Source organism: Corvus moneduloides, chromosome 1 (assembly GCF_009650955.1).
Source record: "Corvus moneduloides isolate bCorMon1 chromosome 1, bCorMon1.pri, whole genome shotgun sequence".
Lineage (NCBI taxonomy): Eukaryota > Metazoa > Chordata > Aves > Passeriformes > Corvidae > Corvus > Corvus moneduloides.
The window spans coordinates 19,026,927-19,048,903 of NC_045476.1; the positions used below are offsets into that span (position 1 = coordinate 19,026,927).

Consider the following 21,977-nt stretch of genomic DNA (forward strand, 5'->3'; position numbering starts at 1 on the left):
TCTGTGCAGACGAGATACAGTCATCATTTGGAACTTACACTTTGCATGGCAAATAGGAAGGAGCATTATTACACTCTTGAGTTCTGTCCCAGAAAATGCAAAACACGAGCACAGTGAACTCAGAACTCTATAAAGAAAACTGAATTATGCTTGAAAACAACACAAGGCCACATTACTGAGTCACATATTGTAGCCCGAATCGAAAATTGTTTTGCCCTGTACAAGAAAAAAACAAAAGTGAAACAACACTAAGATCATGTTCTCCTGCCATCTGCTCCAAGCCTACCATCTGAACTGCCTTTTACAAAGCCCGTATCAAACACAGCCTCAGAGGTAAAATAAATGTCTTTTCCATGCATCTTAAAGGCTATAATTAATTATTTTTGCTATACAAAGTTAAACATGAAACACCAGTCCGTGTCCACTGGGAACTTTTCTGACAGCAATCAAGATAGGACTACCTACAGCTGTCCTTCCCCAGCCTCCCACACCTCTATCTACGGCTTCTTTGTAGCTTGTCTTTATAGAACAGAGCTGTGAGAAATAGGGATTCCAGTTCTTTCATCACAAGATCTTAACTACAATGAGACAGCTAAAATATAAAACACCAGAATTTTATAGCAAGTGGGTACATCTTCTTCTAGATTATGAAACCTGAAGAGCTTTTGACATTTACTTTCCCTTTTACAGGGAAATCTTGTCTGGCTGGAAGGAAAAAAATCCAAGTACAACAACCAGTTATGCACCAAAACTGTTACTGCTGACTCAACCCAGCATGAATCACAATACAGACAGGCTTTTTTTTTCATAGAAGAAATCTTCTCATAGCTCCCTCCACTTAGAAAGAAACAATTTTTAATCTTACATTTTCACAATAGGATACTTTGCTGCTCACCCGTGGCAATATATTCTCTACCACTCTGAATGAGAGGAGAGCCATTGAAATACTCAAGCTTAGAGCTACACTGATGCTCTGCCCTAATTTCCAGCACTGTTAGACAGCACTGACATAAAGCCATCAGCTTGGAGTCGAGTCACAAAGGAGGCTGAGATTTGGCGTGTAAAACCTGAAGCAGGTATAGATTGCAACAGGACAAGTCATGGCTTGTTGAGACACTGATTCCACATCTCACTGAGATTCTCCACTGACTGACACTTGCTGGCCCAGCCCTTAATCTTTTATAATAATCCCAGCCTGCAGCAAATGCTGGAGAGAATGTTCTAGACACTTCTGAAGGTTAAATTGCTGAGATAGTAACAAAAAAAATTGTATAGTAAGTTTCACACTAGCCTTTCTGAATATCATCTGTAACCTTGATTACACCTGTTAATTTATCACTGGAAACTAGAAGGGGAGAAAAGTTTAAAGGATGGGATTTTAAAAACCTCATTCACCCACACACCCAGCAGCTCCTCCTGCCTCAGTGCACTTCCTCACTATGGTGCAGCCACTAACAGAACCTAATAACGCACTGCACTTCAGAGCAACATGGATTTTAGCTTTTTTTCCTCTTCTTATGAATGACTAAGAAGATTCACCAACACTGAATTCTAGTGAAGAAAGGTGGAAGGAAAGAGAAGGAAATCTGTTAAGCAAGTATCTTTGAAGTCAAACTGCCATGAAAAAGTGAGCTTATGAAGCAAACAGTGTGTTTCACTGCAAAGGCTCGCACACGAGCAGGAAGAGCCACCAAATTCCCCATTAGAAAGCCAAGATGTTGAAAATAATCTGAGAAGGTCTTTGATAAAACAAAACTATTCAAAAAGATAAACTAGTCATAGGCAATCTAAAGAAACACAGTTGGAAAACATACTGTTTTAAGAGTAAGAAAAGTATTTCCACTTGGAAAGTAATAATGAAGAACAGGTTCACTTTTTTCAAAGCTGACCTACGTCCTGTACTAACTACTGCCCTTGAAATACAAATGTTTACATGTATTTGGTTGTTCTAAAAGCACACAGACCTCAGTGAGTATTGTTTTTTAAACATAGCTCCCACATCCAATGCAGGAAGACACCAAGCAAATTGTTAAACAGCTGTGTCTGCCTGTGAGCCAGGCCAACTTCTGCCATGCACACAAGCAGTGCCCTGCACAGGCTCCTCTCTAACAGCCCATGCTGCCATCAGCATTGCCCAAAACCAGCATATGCAACAATACACAGCACCTTACTTCAATAGACCTTCATCTGGTGCAACTGCAACGCAGCTGGGAGCAAAGTTTTCGGGCGAGAAACACTCCTTAGGAAGCCAAAGTTTAAGAGTATTATAATGCTGAAACTTTCTACCACCTCTGCAGTATTCAGCTTGTTGTTACTGGAGGGAGCACTTCATTTTTTCACAGGCTTACTAACACCATTACTACTCAGCATGCAGGCAAAGGGTCGTCTTTATTTGATAGGATTTTAGAACAGATTAAATGTCTTATCACAAAGCAGAAAGATTATACAGAAAAATTCTACTGAACAACTTGTAAACAATTTCCAGATACTTTGCTTAGTTGTTCAGATACCTTAACTTAGTGTGGGCCTGTCAGACAGGGATTTTCTTGCCCCGCTTTGGTTTACTCTCATTCAGAAAAAAGAAAGCATCCACAAACATTTCAGGGGAACATTCTGAAGCATGAATTGGTTCTGAAACTCTCAATATTTTCCACACAGTATCAGATGACTAGGGTGCCAATCCTAGCCCACCTTTGGCTTCTTCAAGTATTACACAAGAAAGCTTGAATGTGCATTCTAAAAATTTCACATTTACTGAGCAATGGTGTTTGGAAACTTCTTTGCCTTTTTAGCATTGGCTTAGACATCAGATTTCTTGTGCATTTACTAGCAAGTACAAAACGTTAAAATGCTGCTCCTCTAAAGCACCGTCCCACCTTATGGGACAGTCCCTCTACTCTTCCAGCAGCTACAAACAAGAGTCTTTCTATAATGCTGCAAGAGTTGCATCTTCCCTTCTGCAGTGCTATGTCAGCTAAGAGCCCACTTTCTTCTTTGATGTCAAGTATTTCATGTACCCAAAAATAATTTGTCAGTGGCTTTTTCTGTAAAGAAGCACTTCATACCTGTCAGAAAGAGACTACTGACACAGCTTTCCAGAGAAGTCAAGCTTCTCATACAGCTGCAGGATGACCTTTCCAAACACTACCCAGGTTACATGCTTTCAAAATAACTCTCAGATTTGCTCAGCCTATTGGAGGGAATTATTTGTTTTTCTTTCTTTACCAACATATTCAAGTCTGGATATTTGTAACTCATGGATCCAGTAAGTTTGTCTTGGTTTTCTAGTAGATGTTACAAGTCATTTATTTCAATGCTGACATGACAGACTTCTGTGTTCTTTATTAAGGAGCCACAGGCTCTATTGGTTCAGAAAGACAGTATTTCAATGGTTTGTATTTAACATTTTCAAAGAAACCACAAAGACTAGAAATACAATTTTAAAAGGCTATACTTTTCTGTTGAGACCAATCTGCTAGAGACAATACAGAATCCATATGTGATGTACACTGAACTTACAGACAATTCTTCTCCACTAATTCAAGAAACTGTTGATTTTGAGGTAGTGGCATCCAATTCTTAAACAGTTAGATAACGATCTGCATGATTAAAGTTTGATGGAAGAACAGAAGGCAAACTCAAAACAGAATGGACCAGAAGACGGGGTACAATATGAAGCAAGGTAGTCCAGAGAAGGGTCCCAGTTTTCAGAACATACCAACTGTGCACCCCTGAAAAACATACCTTCCACAACAGAATATACAGACTGTAGGGGCTTGGAGGTGAGGAAAGAAACAGGACTGGATAAACTCAAACAATCAAAACATAACCATGTGTCAATTTTTAACAGTATTGTCACCAGTGTATTATCTCAAACACAGACTTGGGTACGTTGGTTCTATTCTTTAGTGTGTATCTGAAAGACTGACGGTAATCATGCTTCCATACTTCTGTGAAATATTTTGATATCTGTACTGTAAACAACAATAATTATTTCCAGCTTCGCTTTTATTCAGGGAAGTGCTAAGAGCGCCAAAGAAAGGGCTTCAAAACCTTAAATGCAATGGTAAAGTTGTAACACACAAGGGACTTTGTGAAAATTCTGCCGTAATTTATTGTGGCATAATCAGATATTGCTTGCACCTGTAAGCGGTATGAACGATGACATATCACCAGAATTATTGCAACAATGACAGAACAAGGTAAAGCTGAAATCTGCTATTCTGTTTAACTTACACCACCTTATGTTTAAACTGCCTCTTTAAAAAACAAGTATGTTAGATTTGTTATGGAAACAGGTACACTTTAACTTCCATGATTCTCTGTGTATCTAGGCAAGTCATTTTTTAAAGAAGTGGCTTCTGGCACTGTGCCATAGACACCAAGACTAAGTAAATCCTTATTAGACAGATCACCGACCTGAATCTACTGATACTCGTACCTGCCTATCAATCCAGCTGTCAGGCAAACTTACTGCATCCCACACATGAAATATACACAACTTCAGTTGAGAAAAAGTCATATGCACTTTCAAAATGGCCATGTAAAAACTTCTACCATTACTTTTCCCCCAAAACAATGAAAAACTATTTCTGTTTCTCTGACGCTTGATAACAAAACCATTTTCCTTTAAGGTAGGGGAAAAAAAGCCACACACAAAAGGCAACTTAACCAGTTGACTCATACTTCTTAAGGACATTAACCAATTTATTTGTGCAATGGATTTGGTTTTTAAAATCAGTTTCAAGTTTTGCCCTGTTGCATTTCAGTTCTTAAATGTCATTTTAAGCCAGATTTAAAGAACTGTAAGACTTACATGACAACCTTATGAACACATTACAACCTTATGAACACATAATAACTGGTATGATCAAAACAGCCTCACAGTGGTATTGCTAAATATAAATCAACACACTGATTTTTATGCAGCTGTGACACCACTAGGTTTGCCACCTGACAGTAATTTAAACTATTCAAATATTCCTTTAATGAACTTGAGCATCAGAAAATTTGTGTGTGTTAAAGAAGCCATGATTTAAAAAGCATGGGGTTTGACTGTGGGTTTTTTTTAATTTTAGATTAGATGACAGAGCTGGATTACCAGAACTGCATTCAGTTTGATAATCCACAGCTACATCAGAATGTATCAGTACACATTAGTTGTTCCTTTTCATAATAGAAAGGCACAACTTGATTTGGTTGGGAGAGTTGTTTTATTTTAAATACTCTCCTGTCTCCAGGCTTCCTTCAGAAGCTCAAAAAGCCCATCTACAAGGACTAAACATGCAACTTTCTGGATCTAATCACCCCAAAAGTAAAATAAAACAAAATCCAGCCTAATGAGGTGGCAAGCTCAGAAGTCACAAGTGTTAGCAGGAAGTTCCTACAGCACCAAAACAATGGAAACGATGGATTTACACATAATTTATTATTCCTACCTTCCAAATACTTAGAGACTTTCTCCATTCGAACTGCCATATGGTAAAGAGAATGAACAGAGACATGTAACATTTAGCTTTTAAATTATTTACAGAAAACAAGCCCCCCAAAACACTGAGTTGTGATTATCAGTAGTACAACGAAAGTTATTTGTCCGAACCTGATGTTAGGTCAGATCCTCTGTTCTTTTTATCTTCTACTATTTCATAGAATGGGCCTATTACTTGTAGTAACTCTTCAACTTTGTCCGTCATTGGCATACTCTCAAGAATCTGCACAAATCCAAAACATGAAGCATCTTATGAAACAGCATTTTAATGATTCATTCATTCATTTCAACTGATTTTAGAAACTGCTGGTCATTGTAAAGCTCAGTAACACTTCACTAAGTCACTAAACATGTTATTCTGATTTTTTTAAACTTTTCTTAATTACAGGGAAAAAACATAAAACTAAGTTATTGAACAAGAATCTTCTACTTAATTTTCTTCAGGTGAAGACGAGAGAGCTAACACATTTGCCAAGACTAAAACACAGCCCTTGACACCGTATTTATTAGTAGACGTTGGAATCCATTATTTCTGCAATTTCGAACTAAACCATCTCAAAATTCAAAAGGCTGCTATTATCTGATATAATTATTTTATAGACAAGTCTTTCCACAAAGAAAATAAAACGGAAATACTTTTTTCGTCTTAGAGGATTCTTTGTACTGTCAAACCCTGCCATCTTCAATGGAACACAAGGAGCAGATCAGAAGTGCACTACTAGGTGCTTCTAAACCCAAACGAAGAAATGGACACAATACAGCAAAACTGAGACAGCACAAAGACACACTCAGAAGAAGAACAAACTAGAACCAAGTTCTGCTCTTGAAGTCATGTGGAGCATTTCTTCATTTTAAGTTACAAAAACAATACCTTTGATCATATGATAGGAATGCAAAATCTTAAATCTAAAATAAATTAAACAGAAGAGATTAAATAGTTGGAAACTATTTTAAAAGCACATGGTATTATTGTCCCATTCTAGTTTAAGTCCTTTCAAACAAGCTTTTTGCCAATAGCTTTGTTCCTTTTTCATCCTCTACTTCTTTAGTTACCATATTTTAAAAGTGGCAATAGCTATAGGTAGAAACTCAGACTGAAACAAACTAACAGCTACAGCACACCTCCTCCTCCTGAAGGGCACCAAGAAAGCAACAGATGAAGGTACATGCTGCCACAGAACATGCTGCTCAAAGGCACCAAGCACACCAGTAAGCAGCAGAAGCAAAAGCTGCAGCGTTATTGCACAAAGCAGGAGCTCCAGGCAGGCTAACACCTAGCAAGTCAACACTTGCAAACCAGTCAACAATACCAAGAGACAACAATTCTATCGACCTGCAGTTTCATTGCCACTTCTCTGATCTGTCCAGTGAACGTAATTCATTCTGTCTTTGTTAGGGAGAAATACTCAGATACAGAGCTGGATATGAAACAGAGATTGAACAGTTTTGTGATTGCCTTTTTTCGCTTCAATAACATTGAGAGAAACAAGAAGCCTATTCTAGAATAAGGCTTGTATTTGTTACGTATTTATTTCTATAGTCAGCTCTGTAAACTGTTTCATACACGCATTTCTATGATGTCTGCACATTACTGCTCTTCATGTATTCTAAATAGACCTCAATATATTCTGTGCTACTTAGAGCAATTCTTAGAATTTTTTCTACCTGCTAGCTTTTAGGTGAGCATGGAAAGAAAAAACACTTCCACAAACAAAAGCAACTCCTTACTTATATAGCCACCAGGCTTAATAAGCAATCTCAAAATTTGACAGTGAAAAATAAGTTATTATGTATCCTGATTTACTGTTTTCCTTGGATGACACATAATTCATATATACTCATGTTTTAAATTAGAATCACCATATAGTGTTAATGCTTCAGGCTAAGATATCACTTATTTGTAATATGTAACAAAACATTGTATCTGAAATGTAAACAAATTAGTTTAAACAGCATTGCAAAATAAATTTCAGAAATGCTACTTGAAACAAACTAACCTTGAATCTGAGCTCAGGTGCATTTTGTTTATTTTAAAATAAGACATTTCATCATCTCTCACCAGCATATCAAAATCTCACCCAAGACACATTCCTCAACTGTGATTTTCAAGGTTACCACATAAGGAGAGAAAAAAAACCCAAAACAAATTTAGAATTTTGTGACAGGGTCATCTGATGCATGTATAGCCCAAATACAATGTGCAAATGCCAGGGAATGCCCCAGGGCTGGGAGAATATGGGAATCTTATACACCCTTAAACACAGTTCTGGGATATCAGCCTGCAAGTGGGTTTTTGGTCTCTTAGACATGGATGCAGCAACAGCAGACTGCCCACAGTAAGTCCACAAGGATTAGTGCAGTATGTGCTGATAGAACCACCCAGTGGAAACATTTGAAATGCACTTCCATTGACATTTCAAGTAGAATCAATTGGGATGGAAAAGCTGAAGCTAGTATTCCAAATGTGAGAGCTGAAACCAAAAGCAAGGTAAACAGACTCTCCAGTTTCAAAGCTGAGCAAGGCAAGAAGTCCTTTGCTCTCCAATCCCTACATGTAATCCGCACAGAGGAAGAGTATTTGTGGTTCATTAGGGTCAAGTAAGCAGACTTCCTAGAAGGAGGCTTACTAGAGTTGTTTTAGAACAAACATTGCAGTATCACTTAGTTTTGGTGTCCTGACCAAACCAGTTACTGCACCTAAAAAAACCCACAAGGCAATCTACTGAAATATCAACATATATTGAATCCAAGATTTGAAATTAAGCACTAAACCTTGTGGCACACATTCAAAGTAATTATTAAAATTTAGTAGGATTTTTAATCAAACAAACAGTATTTGGCCTTCTGTGTTTTCAGGAGTAGCTTATTTTTCATTTTAAAGCAGATACAGTAATACCAGCAGGAACTAAATTACCAAAACTATGGACAGGCAAAAGAACAGTAAATCAGACTCCAGCTCCTTGCCTAGTAAAAATTTTTGTTGCATTGTCCATTAAACAGGTTCAGAGTTTGATGTCAAGATAGTGGCCTAGGAAAAAAGCACGTGTATTTGGAGTAGAACTTTTTCCCCTTGATCTTCTCCCTTTGATGCTAACCTCATTATAATAATAGATTACAATTATACTTTTATCCAGATTGACAGCAAACAATCTTTAAACTGGAAAAGTAATTTCTAGAAGTTTCAGTGAAAAGACTGCAGTGAAAAGGGTTAGTTAATAAAAGACATGAAACTTTAACTCTGTTTAATTTAGTTAATGCTGCAATTCCTGCTTAATATGGTAACTGTGACTGTTTACAAGCTACACATCTATTCCAAAACAGAGCACATTATTCAATGCTAACAGTTTCACTGCAACTATAATATACATGGTGTATTTTCATGACAAGTACAGAAAATTCAGGTTGCTGAGTTCTTCCTGAAAAATCGAAAAATATTAAGTTTACATATATGATTATATTCATGTCTCCAGTCATGAGAGTGAGACCTTTTCTCCTGAAGTCCTTCTGGAAAGTTGTTTTAGTCTCTTTTCTGGGATAAGGATCACTTACCTCTCTCAGCTCTAAGAACTGATGCAGTTTGCAGTACAGTTTTTTTTCCTTACTGCCCCCTTAATCATGATTTCAGTATTTCACTTTCTTTAGCTCTGTCACTGAAGCTTCTAATCAGCTAGAACTCTCATGTTTCTCTGAAAACAACACAAATTCTGTAGCTTACAAAGGAACTTTGTAATTTTCTTCTCCCCACAGGCCAAACAGTATAGTACTGAAATGTAACAGTTCACATAGGGGATAACTCATTTCGAGCTTTGGCAGTAGTAGTCAGCAAGACCCAACTCACATTCCTCTATTTCTGGAACATTTGTTCTAGAAAATCCCTGCATTAGTAAACATACCTTTTTCATTTCATCAACATAGGCTATCATGGCTTCTTCTTTGGACATGTTTCCCAAGGCACTCCAAGCATCCCTAGGAAAGAAAGTCGCACACCTTCAGTATCTTCAGGGCATACTGGATTTTTTTCAACTTGGCCTTAAGTAGGTCAGTTATGTAATGTCTGAAGTTTCTCTGATACAAGTAAAATGCAAGAGCGATTCACTTTTTTTTTAAGTACAAATATATAATTTGCTAGGATAATCACACAGCGGAAAAAGCAGCAACAAACTGAACAGACTAGGGACTGAAGAGCTCCTCACTGACTGCCTATGATTTTGTACCCAGTAAGCTGTAAGTAAGATACAAACATTACCCTATTGACTAAGTTGAGTTTAAGATCCTCTGCTGTATAAAACAAACAGGCCCAGACACTTCAGCCAGCACTTACAAACAGCTGTCACTGAGGCAGAACAGGCCAAAAAGAAAAATCTGTCCTTTTTGAGTTTAGCAATTGGGAAAAGACACATCAGCCTACTAGGCAAATAGTGTAGCCATCAGCCCAGTTACCACAGCAGCTACTTATAACCTAAATAAAATCTTCCCCTCTCCAACTCCGCAAGACAGAAGACTCTAACCAAATTTATCAGTATTGCACAAGGAATCTGTCAGAACACAGACTGTAATAAAACATTTCCTCAGTCTTGCACATGACTTGACATTCCAGAGTATTCGTCCCACTCACAGAAAACCACCAAGGTTGGTGGCTCACACTCCAGCTACAATCAGCCAGGTGGATGAAAGCTCACTGCCCTAGTCTGTCCCCTGCCCTCTGGTTTGGGTAGGCTGAGGAGGAAGGAAGGAGGAAAAAAAAAGTCCTAGGAATCATTTCACAGATTCCCAAGACCACCACGACCATAACACAGCAAGAATTTTTTTTCTTCAGGACAAATCATCATTAAAATACTGTAAGCAAAACATTCACATTGGTTTTTCAAACAGAACTTAGCAATTTGGTGAATCAGAGGTCTTCCCAGGACAAGGCAAACACAGACAGTGGGAAGCCCTTCCACTAAGCAGACAAACCAGAAAGACACATAAACCCAACCTCCCCACAAAGAGCTCAAAGCTGTATTAGTGGTTGCCAGTGAGCACTTATTTACTTCAGGTTCACATCACACATGAAAACTCAAGAAGGAAGAACTCCAGACACTCATCCACATCACTTATTCTGCAGAGCACCTAAAATTTCACTTTACAACACGGGATAAACACTGCAGAGGTACCATGATGCTGGTTGTCCAAGAAAAACCTGCCCACCTGCATAATCCAAGGGAACATTTCCACCTGCAACTCTGAGAAGTTATAAATTATTTGAGCTAGAAAGCTGGAATACAACAGAAAACTAATTCGAGCATCAAAGTTTGTAAATGTTATTTTTATTTTAAAAAGAAGGAGTTTAGTGAGATTCTTTCTCCAAGCGCTACTCTTCTAAACATCTCCACTCCAAGCATAAAAGAAATCCCCAAAACAACAACTCATGAAAAGTTACCATTTGTATCTACCAATTGGATCCCAAAATCCAGGCCGAGGAATGTTACAGGGTCCTTGGGTTGCTTGCTTATAAAAGCTATAGAACTTGAGCATCATTTCATTCGTTGGCTGGAATGAACCTAGTGAAAGCATTTTAAAAGACAATTAAATTGTCATCAAGAATATTAGTATTTTACAAGCTTAATGGTTCTTTGAGAAAACAGCCTGCAGTCTGTTACAGCCTGACTCACAGCAGTACAACAGAGAACATCTTCACCTCATCTACCGAGAACCAGCACTACTGAAAATATTTACTGTACAAACAGCAAGTTTCAGATGGAGTTTAAAGGACTATAACCTTTACTACTGCTAAGGTCAGACTCCACAATTAGAATAAAAAAAGGTAATAAGTAACATAAAGCCAATGTCCTTTCACTCAGTTTAAAGGGACAGGTTTAGCTCCCAGTAAATAAAGTATCTTGCAAGTCATTTTACTGTTAACAAATGATAACTTATTGAGAGTCTCCAGAACTCAAAAATAAACAAACCAAACAAACACAACTCAAAACACAGCCTTCTGCAGTGTTTTTGTTTACTTTAGGTATTTGACAACACTTTCAGTAACAGTTTCAATATACCTCCCGATTTGTTTTTCTTTTCTTCCTTTGTGGAACACACTTTTGTAGAGGTAGAAAATGTAAATATAAAACTCTTAACAGCTGGCAGTGAAGATTCATAACCAATCCATTAAATCAAGTAGCTTGAGGTTGGATTCTAATCATTAGAAGTTTACAGTGACCTTTACCTCAGAACCTCAAAAAAATGCGATTTTACTTACACCAGAATTAATGATGTATGTAATAATCAACTTCCAAAAAAAATTATTATCATAACTCTTATCAAAAAGATACGTTCTGATTTTTTTTTTTTTGCTTTTCCATTTTGTTCACTCTTTCAGCAGAGGGGAACTCACGGTAACAGCTTTGTTAAAGCAACTTCAAGATTTCAGGGAGGCTGAAATCGCGGGGAGCTGACAGATCCCCGGGTCCAGGCTCCCGACTCAGGAACTCCTGGCAGGGCTCGGAAGCCCCCGAGCCGGCGCTTCCCCCGAGAGGCGGAGAGCAGCACTAATGCCGAATTTCCAGCGGCCCTCCAGCCGCTGACAGCGCCCGGCCGGGGCGGCCCCGCTACCCTGATCCTGCCGCGGCCGCGGCCTCGCCCCGCCGCCCGCCTGGCCCCGGTGGCGCAGGTGCCGCCGGACGCCCCCCCGCCGCACTCACCATTTTTGGGCAGGCTCTGGATCACCTTCACGGCCGCCTCGAACCTGGTGGCGTGCACAGAGCCGGTCTCGGCCATGGCCCCGGCCCCTCACCGCCTCCTGCTCGGCTGCCGGGCCGCGTCCCGCGGGGCAGGCTCAGCTCAGCGCCCCCGCCGCAGCCGCCTGCACGGGGGCGGTGCCGGGAGGTGCCGGGCCGTACCCAGCCCCAGCCCCAACCCCGTTCCCGGCCTCGGCCCCCGACCCCGCGCCCTCCCCTCCGGCGGGGCCGGGAGAGCCCGCCCAGCACCTCAGACCGGCCTCGTCCGCACCCCCGCCCGGCCCCGCGCTCAGCCCACCCCGACCTCCGCCCCGGCCTCAGGCGCCCATGTTGCGTCTCCCACAGTGGCTCCCTGCCTTTCCCTCCTCCCGCACCGCCCCGAGGCCGCGGGGGCACGCCGGGAAACGTAGTTTCTTTCTCTCTCCTTCGTCTTCCTCTTCCTCCCCTCTTTCTCCCCTGCTTGTATTGCCACAATACAGGAAAATGAAAATTTAGAAACGTGTCATAATCCACCCGTTTTACGGACCTCAGCTATCCTCAGGACATCTACCATCCAGCACCCTGGCAGCCTGCTGTGCTGCTACCTCCCCTCCTCACAGCCATCCTCATACCCGCACCTAGTCCCACACAATTCACCTAAATTACCACTGTAGACACATTTTTAAAAATAGTTTCAATGACTCTTATTTACATTAAAATTTTAGGCATGCCTAGAACCCAGGGAGCAACTATTTCCATGGTATCCAGAGATGTGGGTGAATACCAGCACAGTACTACCAGTTAGCTCAGTAGCTAAATAAATGAATGGCCTTATTCAAAAGCGCTGCGCATCCAGCACTCTGCAAAGTCAAACAAAAGTATGCTAAACCAACTGCTTTTGTAGCAAATGGAATAATTTACCCAGTGAGCAACAGGATGAATTAACAGCCCCATTGAATGGAACTGAGTACAAAATCTTGGCATTCAAGTCAGTTCATTTATCTAGTACACAATATATATTTTAAATTCCTCTGAAGGCAGTTGTGTGCTCACAGTGTCCTCTGGTGGGACAGAAAAGCTCCAGAGAGAGGGAATTAGAGCAGATCAGCCCCAGCTCTGCTGAGCTAGTACATTCCACAAGGTCAGCAGCCAGCTGGCCTGGGGAGAGCTTTGCTGGAGAGAAGCTGACACTTCCAGAGGTGTTCAGATAGGATTCCCCACACTGGGCAAACGATGAAGCCGTGTTATGAGCACTGCACCACTCCTGAATGTTACAGAATAATTTCTCTGCATTTTTCATTTTGAGTGCTAGATTTCTAAAGCACTTGTGAGCTTCATACTAAGATCTATCATCTTTTTTTATCCATGAAGGTAGCAATGACAGAAGCTCAGATCAAAGGGAAGTGCTTTTTGAAGATAAAGGGGTCTCTGTATTCTTTGAGCATTCAAGGAGTTAATTTCAAAAAAGTAATACAAAAATTAGGAGCTCTTTGTGACGCCAGCTGATGTGTAAATTCTGTTTATCCGAGACAATCCATAATGATGTTCACCTTTTAATTGATTTAAGAGAAATGCAGTCTGCATTTTTATGATGAATGTTCCCAGACTTTCACTGGAAGTAGGCTTTAAAAGAGATGCAAATGACAACCTATATAATGGCCGTGCACAGAAACAGAAGCTGCCCTCTTTGAACTGAAGATGTGTGAGAGTGTAAGATCTGCAGATCCAGAATGAGGTAATTGAAATAACCCAAAATAATCAGTACCATCATGCTCTGACACAAGCATGAAATAGTAAATGAGAGGCAAATTTTGAGCACTGATGAACATATTGTGAGAACATATCACAAATGACTAGTTAATTTTAATGCTCATATATAATACTAATTAGCATTGTTATTAGATGTCTTTATGTATATTTTGCATTCTCAGTGCTGTGACTTCCATGAAGAGTTAACAATAATTAAATGTGGAGTACAGGTAATAAAGGAGACCCTCTCATCTCTCACAGACAGCCAGGAATGGATCTGCAGTTTTATCTCAAGGAGGACCTAGGCTCCATTCTTTAGGGAACAAAATTATATTCATGCTTGCAAAATCTAATTATAACATGTATGTTAAACTGGGCTGTGTTGCTATTGTTCCACAAGAGCAGTTTCCAAAGTAATCTTAAGTATGACTTGCTCTTATTTTTTTTATCATCCAGTGTATGAGAAGCCAAACTTTGGGAACTGTGATAGAAACAGTGACCAATGCTGCCCATCAGTTGAGATGTGAGAGAGGAGAGACCATGGCACTCTACTACCAGTGTGATTTGGCAGCAAGTGCAATGTGTGACACTTGACATGTCTGAATGATTTGCAGTCCTCACACTCCTCTTCACTTGGTGTTTCACGAACTACTTATGGAGAGCCCATGAATCACTAATATGAGGCATTCCTAGCAGCATTAAGACACATAAAATCTTGTATGGAAGCATGCTTTTGGAGTTGCTGAAGGCATACATTTAGGGGAACTCTGAAGAAAAGGCAGACAATCATGATTTTGAGTGTAACCTTGGACCTATCCTTCACAGGTGCATTAGGGATGGTTATCGAGTTCAGCGCTGTTATGCCACAGGATAGTCTATCAAAGTCTGATGTGTGGAGCTACCTCACAATCCTAATTTTGTGCTGTTTGTGAGCTGCCACTCTCCCTTCATATAGTTTTCATTTGTATCCTACTGCATTAGTTTTCTAGCAGTTGCTTGCAGTGCTGAGCTAGACCCCAGCCCAGCTTGAAGAGCACCTTCATTTTACTTGAGGGACAAAGGAGTCAGTTAAATCATGCAAGTGAAAAGCTGAAACTGGAACCAATTATGCCTATTGCTCCCTCAAGGGTCTGAATCACAGCAGTGTATTTTACAGAATACTTTAAAAATTGTTCTCAAGAAAGTGGACCATAGTCTCATATGCATTATGAGCAAGTTCTGTAAGCTACCAGATCCAAGAGCATGTAATTTTAGCAAGGCTTACTTTTTGAAGTATGTAATCCAGCGGGGAGGAAAAATGAATTATTTAAAACCTAATAGTCATAATTATGGAGAACTAAATTAGCATTACAATTTCTAAGTCAAATCTACATGCTGATGAAGAATGAAAAGATGTTGTCTAAGAAGGCAAGAGTTTTTTGTAAGGAGCAACTTTCTATACTGTTTACAGTAGAAAGGCTAATGTTTCAAATAACATTTACTTGGAGGATTTTTTAATGAAACAGTGAAGGATATTTGTGTCAAAACCAACAGCTCTGGAGAAAGAGAACTATTTACTTATCATGAATATGGCAAAAACAGCAGCTGAAATTTGTTCACTTATGTAGGCCAATCTGTGTTCCTTGGGAAAAGCCCTTTGGGCAAAGGACTAGTTTGACACAAACAAGAATGCTTTTGGGGATAGAAGTTTCCTTGTGAGGTTCAGTTACACCCCTTAATAACTCAACTAGAAATACCCATTCATTTCACAGTTGGGGATTAAGTACTGGAATTATTTTTAACCATTATTAACAGCAGCTTCTCTGCTTAAGGATTAGCCTCCTTGTTGTCAAAGGCATTAAAGGTAACAGATCCCATTTCAAATCTCTTTTGAGTGATTCAATTCAGGCATCTCAGGTCTTTCAGTGATCAATATTTCAACCCATGTTTTTGTTTTCTGCCATGTTCCCCCACTTCACACATATTTCAAAAAAGTAGATGGAGTTACAAGAATATAAGCTTAGATCTGTTTCATAAAATGCTCTTTGAAGAACAAAATATGATCATACTTTCAAAGACATGCAGCAGTATTTGACTTTGCATTGAACTATACAGCACTTATGAAGTCAAAACCTTTTACAGGTTTATATCTTTGTAGGTTCTGAAGTATAATGCAGTGCCATATTGTGTCTTAAGTCCCTCTTTTTTTCTCCAAGCCTACTATTCATCTCTTTGATGAAATTTTTAATAAAGTTCAGTTTTCCTTACTGCCTCAAGGTATTGTTCTTGTAGAGCCAGCAGATAGTTATAAGAGAATTGTTCAGATTTTGCATATTCTAGAAAGAACATTTAAAAAATCTCGTTCCCTTACAGAGCCGTAAACTGAGCTTTGAAAAGTATGTAGTTTCATCTTGCAGCAAGGACAAACTGTGTCTTATTAAACAACAGAAGACAGCTCGTAATAAATACTTAATCCTTTCCCTTCAGTAAAATATACAGTTTCTGGAGGTCAAATTGTGCTGTCATTTACAGTGATATAAATTTGGAATTACTTGATTGATTTTGGGAATAATATTTATGGTGTTACACATTTTCATAATGCAAATGAGTAAGAATTTGACTCTGAAAAATTGAAGTGTGTCTGGTATATTATTTCCGTTTTGACATTTGTGCTTCTTGTCTTCTCAGCTACTGCTTCTAAAGTTTTAGCAGCCTATCCCTGTGTAATTTGCCTCTTGGGAATAGGAGACAAAATACTGTGACTGGATCATATTAATGTGCTTATGCAATGGCGTATTTATAGCCAGACAGCTCTTGTGATATTTTCTTTTCAGTATCTGGAGGGGGAAAAAAATGAAACACCCTTACTTTATGCATGTTCTTTTAAAACTCTAGCAAAGAATTTTATTATTCTTTCTAGCAAGTCTGAAAAATGACCTTGTGAAAATTTGGTGATTTTAATGACATTTTTAATGTGTGTACAAAGCCTGGAATATAACTGGCAAACATCTCAAGTATTTGCAGGCCTGTGTTTATCATTGTGGATATTTATCCAGGCAGAAAATATACCACTGTGGTTTTAGTAAATGGGTTTCAACAATTAATTCAACAGATTGGTGAATTACTGGAATGAGTCCTCCAACAAGCTCTCAGAAGGATTTAAGAGTGAGTTTAATCGGGTGTCTCAGCACGGGACCCCCATTCCATTGCAATCCCCATAAGCACCCAGCTCTTTTGCTGTACCAGTCATAGTAAAGATCAGACTTTGTTGAGCTTTTGATGGGGTACCCTTCCTTCTTGGACCAGGGTAAAAGAGCAGAGGAGGCTGCTGTTCTGCTAAGTTCCTTATTTCATAGTCTCATAGCTTTCTTGAAGGCAGAGTTCGAAGGGGGTTACATGATAAAGGCAAGCAGCAACAGCAAACAGCTGGCAAAACCAGCTTCTTCTTCTTCTACATGCTCTATATGCTCTATACTCTACATGCTCTATACTCTAGACTCTATGCTCTATATGCTCTATACTCTATATGCTCTGTACTCTAGACTCTATATGCTCTATACTCTATATGCTCTGTACTCTAGACTCTATTTTTTTTCTTACAGAAGTATGGATTATATTTGTTAACTGACCAATAAGATTAACACACAATTCTAGTTTTCCTTTTCTTAACCTATCCAGGTCTAATTCTATCAGTCTTAAGTCTTACACAAATGTTACATAGGTATTACACAGATTTGCATATACAGTTTCTATCAGCTCTTATTGTTTATGTGAACACTCTATCTAAAAAATGTGAACAGTATAATTCTATCTATATTTTATCTAATGTAAAGAATTCTGTGAAAAGGTACCACTGCTGCAGCAAGAACTGTGTTTAAGGTCTCTGCTACAGCTTTTTAATGTTTAAGGCACTTAGCATATATTTCTACTAAAAGTTAAAAATCTATATTTCTATTTCACTTTGGTGTGGCTTCATGTATCTCAGCTTGTCCAAAGGTTTTAATTCAACCCCTGTGCTTTGGCTTCCCTCTGGGCCTGAGTCCAGAGGAGCTTTCACTCCAACAAGACTTCTGTAGAAATCAGTGCCAGCTAGACACTTTTCCAGTTGTAAACCATGTATTTTTCACTCTCATATTCAGATCACATTTGCTGCAAGACATTTCTAACAAAATTTATCTGGGAAGATTTATTGAGAAAGAAGTTTGAAATTCAGGAAGTGTTTCAGTTTATACTGTTAAATCATTTCTGCTCAACTGAAATAAAGGCACTGTCTTTGCTTCATAGTTTTGAGGTGATAAGGCCTGTCCAGTTCACTTAGATGAGGTAGATGGGTGAACTACAACAATGTACAACATCTCAAGATCAGACCTTATGGGTTTTGCCATTTAAAACAAAAAATTAATTATTAGACTGAGTATTCTAAAGTAGAAAACTATTGTATGAATAAATAGGATGGATGAAAAGTGAGGAAATCAAGTGTCTTAAGTGGTTTTTTAGTTTTCTTTGCACTAAAATATTCTGATCACTATAACATATGTTCAGCATGAGAAAGTTAATATCAAAGCTTCTGTAAATGATAGGTTAATGAGAAAAGACAGCTGTCAGTTTTTGTTTCCCAAAAACTAGAAAAAAATCAAAGAACTTGCTGAATAGATTCCTAAGTAAATTACTGTTGGTTTTAAAAAATAACCCAAGAAATAGAGACAATTTAGCTATATAAAATGAAAATGATCCTTGAAACCACAGAAGTCTCTGAATGCACCTAAAGAGAGGTGTTTAAATGTCTGCAGCAGATAAAGACAGAAGTGCAGCCCTAAAGTTAGTGGGGAGCTGGGCGGCCACGTCACTGTGACAATTACATTGGAATCTGAAACAGAGTTATCTACCAGAGGGCAGAGGGCAGTTTCAGGAGGCATTATAAGTCTCCTCCCAAAGATGTACCCATTAAAGAGCCCAAGTCTTCAGTGTCATAGAGATTACTTTAACACATCCTGAAAACACATACTAATACTACATTTTGCCATGCAAAAGAAACAGAACAGCAAAATATGCCCTGAATAATACTAAAATGCCATGCACAATATTAAAAATATCAGTTTTCAATCCCCATGCAGCCATGTCTACTAGGTTATTAAGCTCCCTATTATCCTCCTGAAGGGTTCTCCAACAATCCTACGAACCTGTATAAATAGAAATCAAGCAGCTCCTGGATTTCTTTTCTTTAGAATTGAATTCACCCATGTTTTCACTCCAGTGAATTCATTCTTTCACTGCTATATCTTTCCAATATTTTAACAGCTTTTGTGAATCATTGATACTACTACTAGGTACAATGCTTCAGGAATACTTGCATTAATGTCAGAGGTAATACAAGACTGAAGTATTGCCTTCTCCAAACTCAATATTCTCACTCTTATGTCCAGAATTCATTGGCCCTTTTGGATATAGAGGTGGGTGAAGGTCTCAAAGCACAGGACCTTCTTACCCTACTTGTAGTCAAGGACCCCTGTTTTAACTGTGTACTCCTAAAGTTTTTGTTCGGAGTGGTGGGAACAAGGTTGGGTTGCAATCAGTTTTGCTGTTTTTGAAACTAGCTCATCAGACTGTCATCATGTCAGTCTGTTATTTTAATTATTTGTCACTGTCTTTATCACTGTGCTCTGTGCAAATTTTTATCAGCAATGATTTTATTGTTTTCCTGGAGGATAATCAAAATAAGTTAAGCAACAAGGAGTCAAGATCAATATACCCTTTATGGCCACTTTTGAAGCATATCAGCCTTTTTTTATTTCACATGGACCATAATGATTTCCTATTAAAATAATTATTTAATTTTTTTTATTGTGGTGTCTCAAAGTTTTGTTAGTTAGATATTTTACAGATATTTTACAGTTAGATATTTTACAGAAGTATAAATACATTTCTACAACACATTTATCTATTCAACTTGTATTCTCACACAAAAGGATATTGAGTTATCCTGAAAATATGTATACTTCTCCATACATTCCTATTGATTTGCATTAATTAAATTGTTCTTCTTTAATTCTTTCTTAGTGGAATCTCCTATTAGTCATTCTGCCATATACTTGGGATCAATATTAAGTTGATAGGGCTATAATACCTATATATCTCTTTTCAATATTGGCACAACCTTTGCTTTCTTTCAGTGCTCTGGAACTTCTCCAATGTTTGAAAACTGTCTGAGAATGAATATTAACAGTCTGTAACACTCTCTGCTGGCTCATTAAAAATTCTTGGATGTGATTAATCTGTATGTGCTTATGTAAGGAGATCTAATTTTAGAAGATGCAGATAACTAGATCTCCCTTGTTTTTCCTTTTAATATAAATATAAATATGGGTTTTAAACACTGTGATTAAAGCTTTTGATTAGTAGTGTTCTCTGTTCCAGAGTCTATGTCATGATAAATGTACTGCAGACACTATTTACTGACTTCCTTTTTCAAAAAGTTTTAAAATAGTTAAATCTTTGGAGAATGTATTTCTGGTTTATAACAGAGGGAACAGTGCAATGACCAAGTATATACATGTATATTTGTACATACATAATAGAGTATAAATTAGTGATGTTCTATATGAAATTGATGAGTACATTATGACCTATTGGTAAAATCACAGAATCATAGAATAGTTTGGGTTGTAAGGGACCTTTAAATATCATCTTGTCCAAACCCACTGCAATGAGCTGGAACATGTGCAACTAGATCAGGCTGCTCAGAGCGCCATCCAACCTGATCTTGAATGTTTTCAGGGTTGGAGCATCTACCAGGTCCCTGGGCAACCTGTTCCCATGTTTCACCACTCTCATTGTAAAAAATATCTTCCTTGTATCTAGTCCAAATCTACCACCTTTTAGTTTAAAAACTACCCCTTGTCCTATTGCAAGAGGTCCTGATAAAATGTTTGCCCCTTTTAAGTACTGAAAGGCCACAACAAGGTCTCCCCAGAGCCTTCTCTTCTCCAGGCTGAACAGCCCCAACTCTCGCAGCCTTTCCTCATAGGAGAGTTATTCCCTCACACTGATCATCCTTGTGGCCTCCTCCAGACCCGCTCTAATAGGTTCATGTCTTTCCTGTAGTCAGGACCCCAGAGCTGGATGCAGTACTCCAGGCAGGGTTCTCCCATGGATTAGGTGGGTTGTGCTGTAGCTCATATGGCTGCACAAACCTTCTGACCCCACTCCCACCACAGCTCCCCTTTTATTCTGCAAAAATAAATCCAAAATTATGTGCAGGACAGAGGAAGGAACACGACACATCCACAAATCAAAGACCAAACCACTGTAACCACAGGCCAAACATGTGTCTTTTGAAGATAAAATAGCAGTTGTGCTGACTTAAGCCTGTGATTATGCACATGTTCAACCTCAACATCCTGAGCATCCCACTGATTTTATAATAATAAAATTTAGTCCTATATACATTTATAAGCCCTTGGCTGTCAGGAGTTCTGGCCTTGTGGTTTTTTCTCCTGCCACCTGCCATTCCCTTATTTCTTGACTCAGATTTGCACTCACAGTAGGATTCACAGATGGGTATTTTCTAAGTCATTGTGAAAGAGGTTCATGGTTGCTGGATGCCATCATCTGCATCACCAAAGCATCATTGTAATATATTTCATTAAAGAATCTCTGGTATAACTGGTATAGGGAATCAATGATAACAGAATAAATATGCACAAAAATTATAAAATTGTTACATTTTTGACCACAGATATTGAAAATATTAAGCTGTCTTACATGTCTTGAAACAGAAAATTTGAAGGTACAAAGAAACAGGTTAAGCCCCCAAATCAATGGGTCTGGATATTTTGCATTCTTGAAAAGAGGTATCGAAAAGTGATTGGGAATGATTTGAGAAAGCACATTTTAAATAGTTGTATTAAAAGCAAGTGAAAGCTCATGCCCATCCTAGAAAGCAGCTCTGTGGTGGCTATTCAGTCATTCCAAATGAACGTTCTTTACTTCCTCAGCTCTGCATTTCTTTCTCATGTTCATCAAATTATGTGCTTTCTGGTGGAGGCCACCATATTCAGAGCAGT

General features: G+C 38.7%; 1 protein-coding gene across 4 annotated transcripts in view; it reads right to left on the bottom strand.

The window, feature by feature from the left end:
• Positions 1-12,373, bottom strand: part of ACBD5 (acyl-CoA binding domain containing 5) — a 30,581-nt gene extending 18,208 nt beyond the window's left edge. The window contains exons 1-5 of one of the 4 annotated variants that reach the window (XM_032114960.1): positions 12,172-12,373; positions 10,911-11,031; positions 9,382-9,454; positions 5,600-5,711; positions 5,439-5,471 (exon numbers count right to left, since the gene is read on the bottom strand). In XM_032114960.1, the coding sequence (XP_031970851.1) occupies positions 5,439-5,471; positions 5,600-5,711; positions 9,382-9,454; positions 10,911-11,031; positions 12,172-12,247 (415 nt within the window). In that variant the 5' untranslated portion in view covers positions 12,248-12,373. The remainder of the gene's footprint in view (positions 1-5,438; positions 5,472-5,599; positions 5,712-9,381; positions 9,455-10,910; positions 11,032-12,171) is intronic. The other 3 variants (XM_032114786.1, XM_032114868.1, XM_032115047.1) reach the window with 3 other exon arrangements.
• Between the last annotated feature and the right edge of the window lie 9,604 nt (positions 12,374-21,977).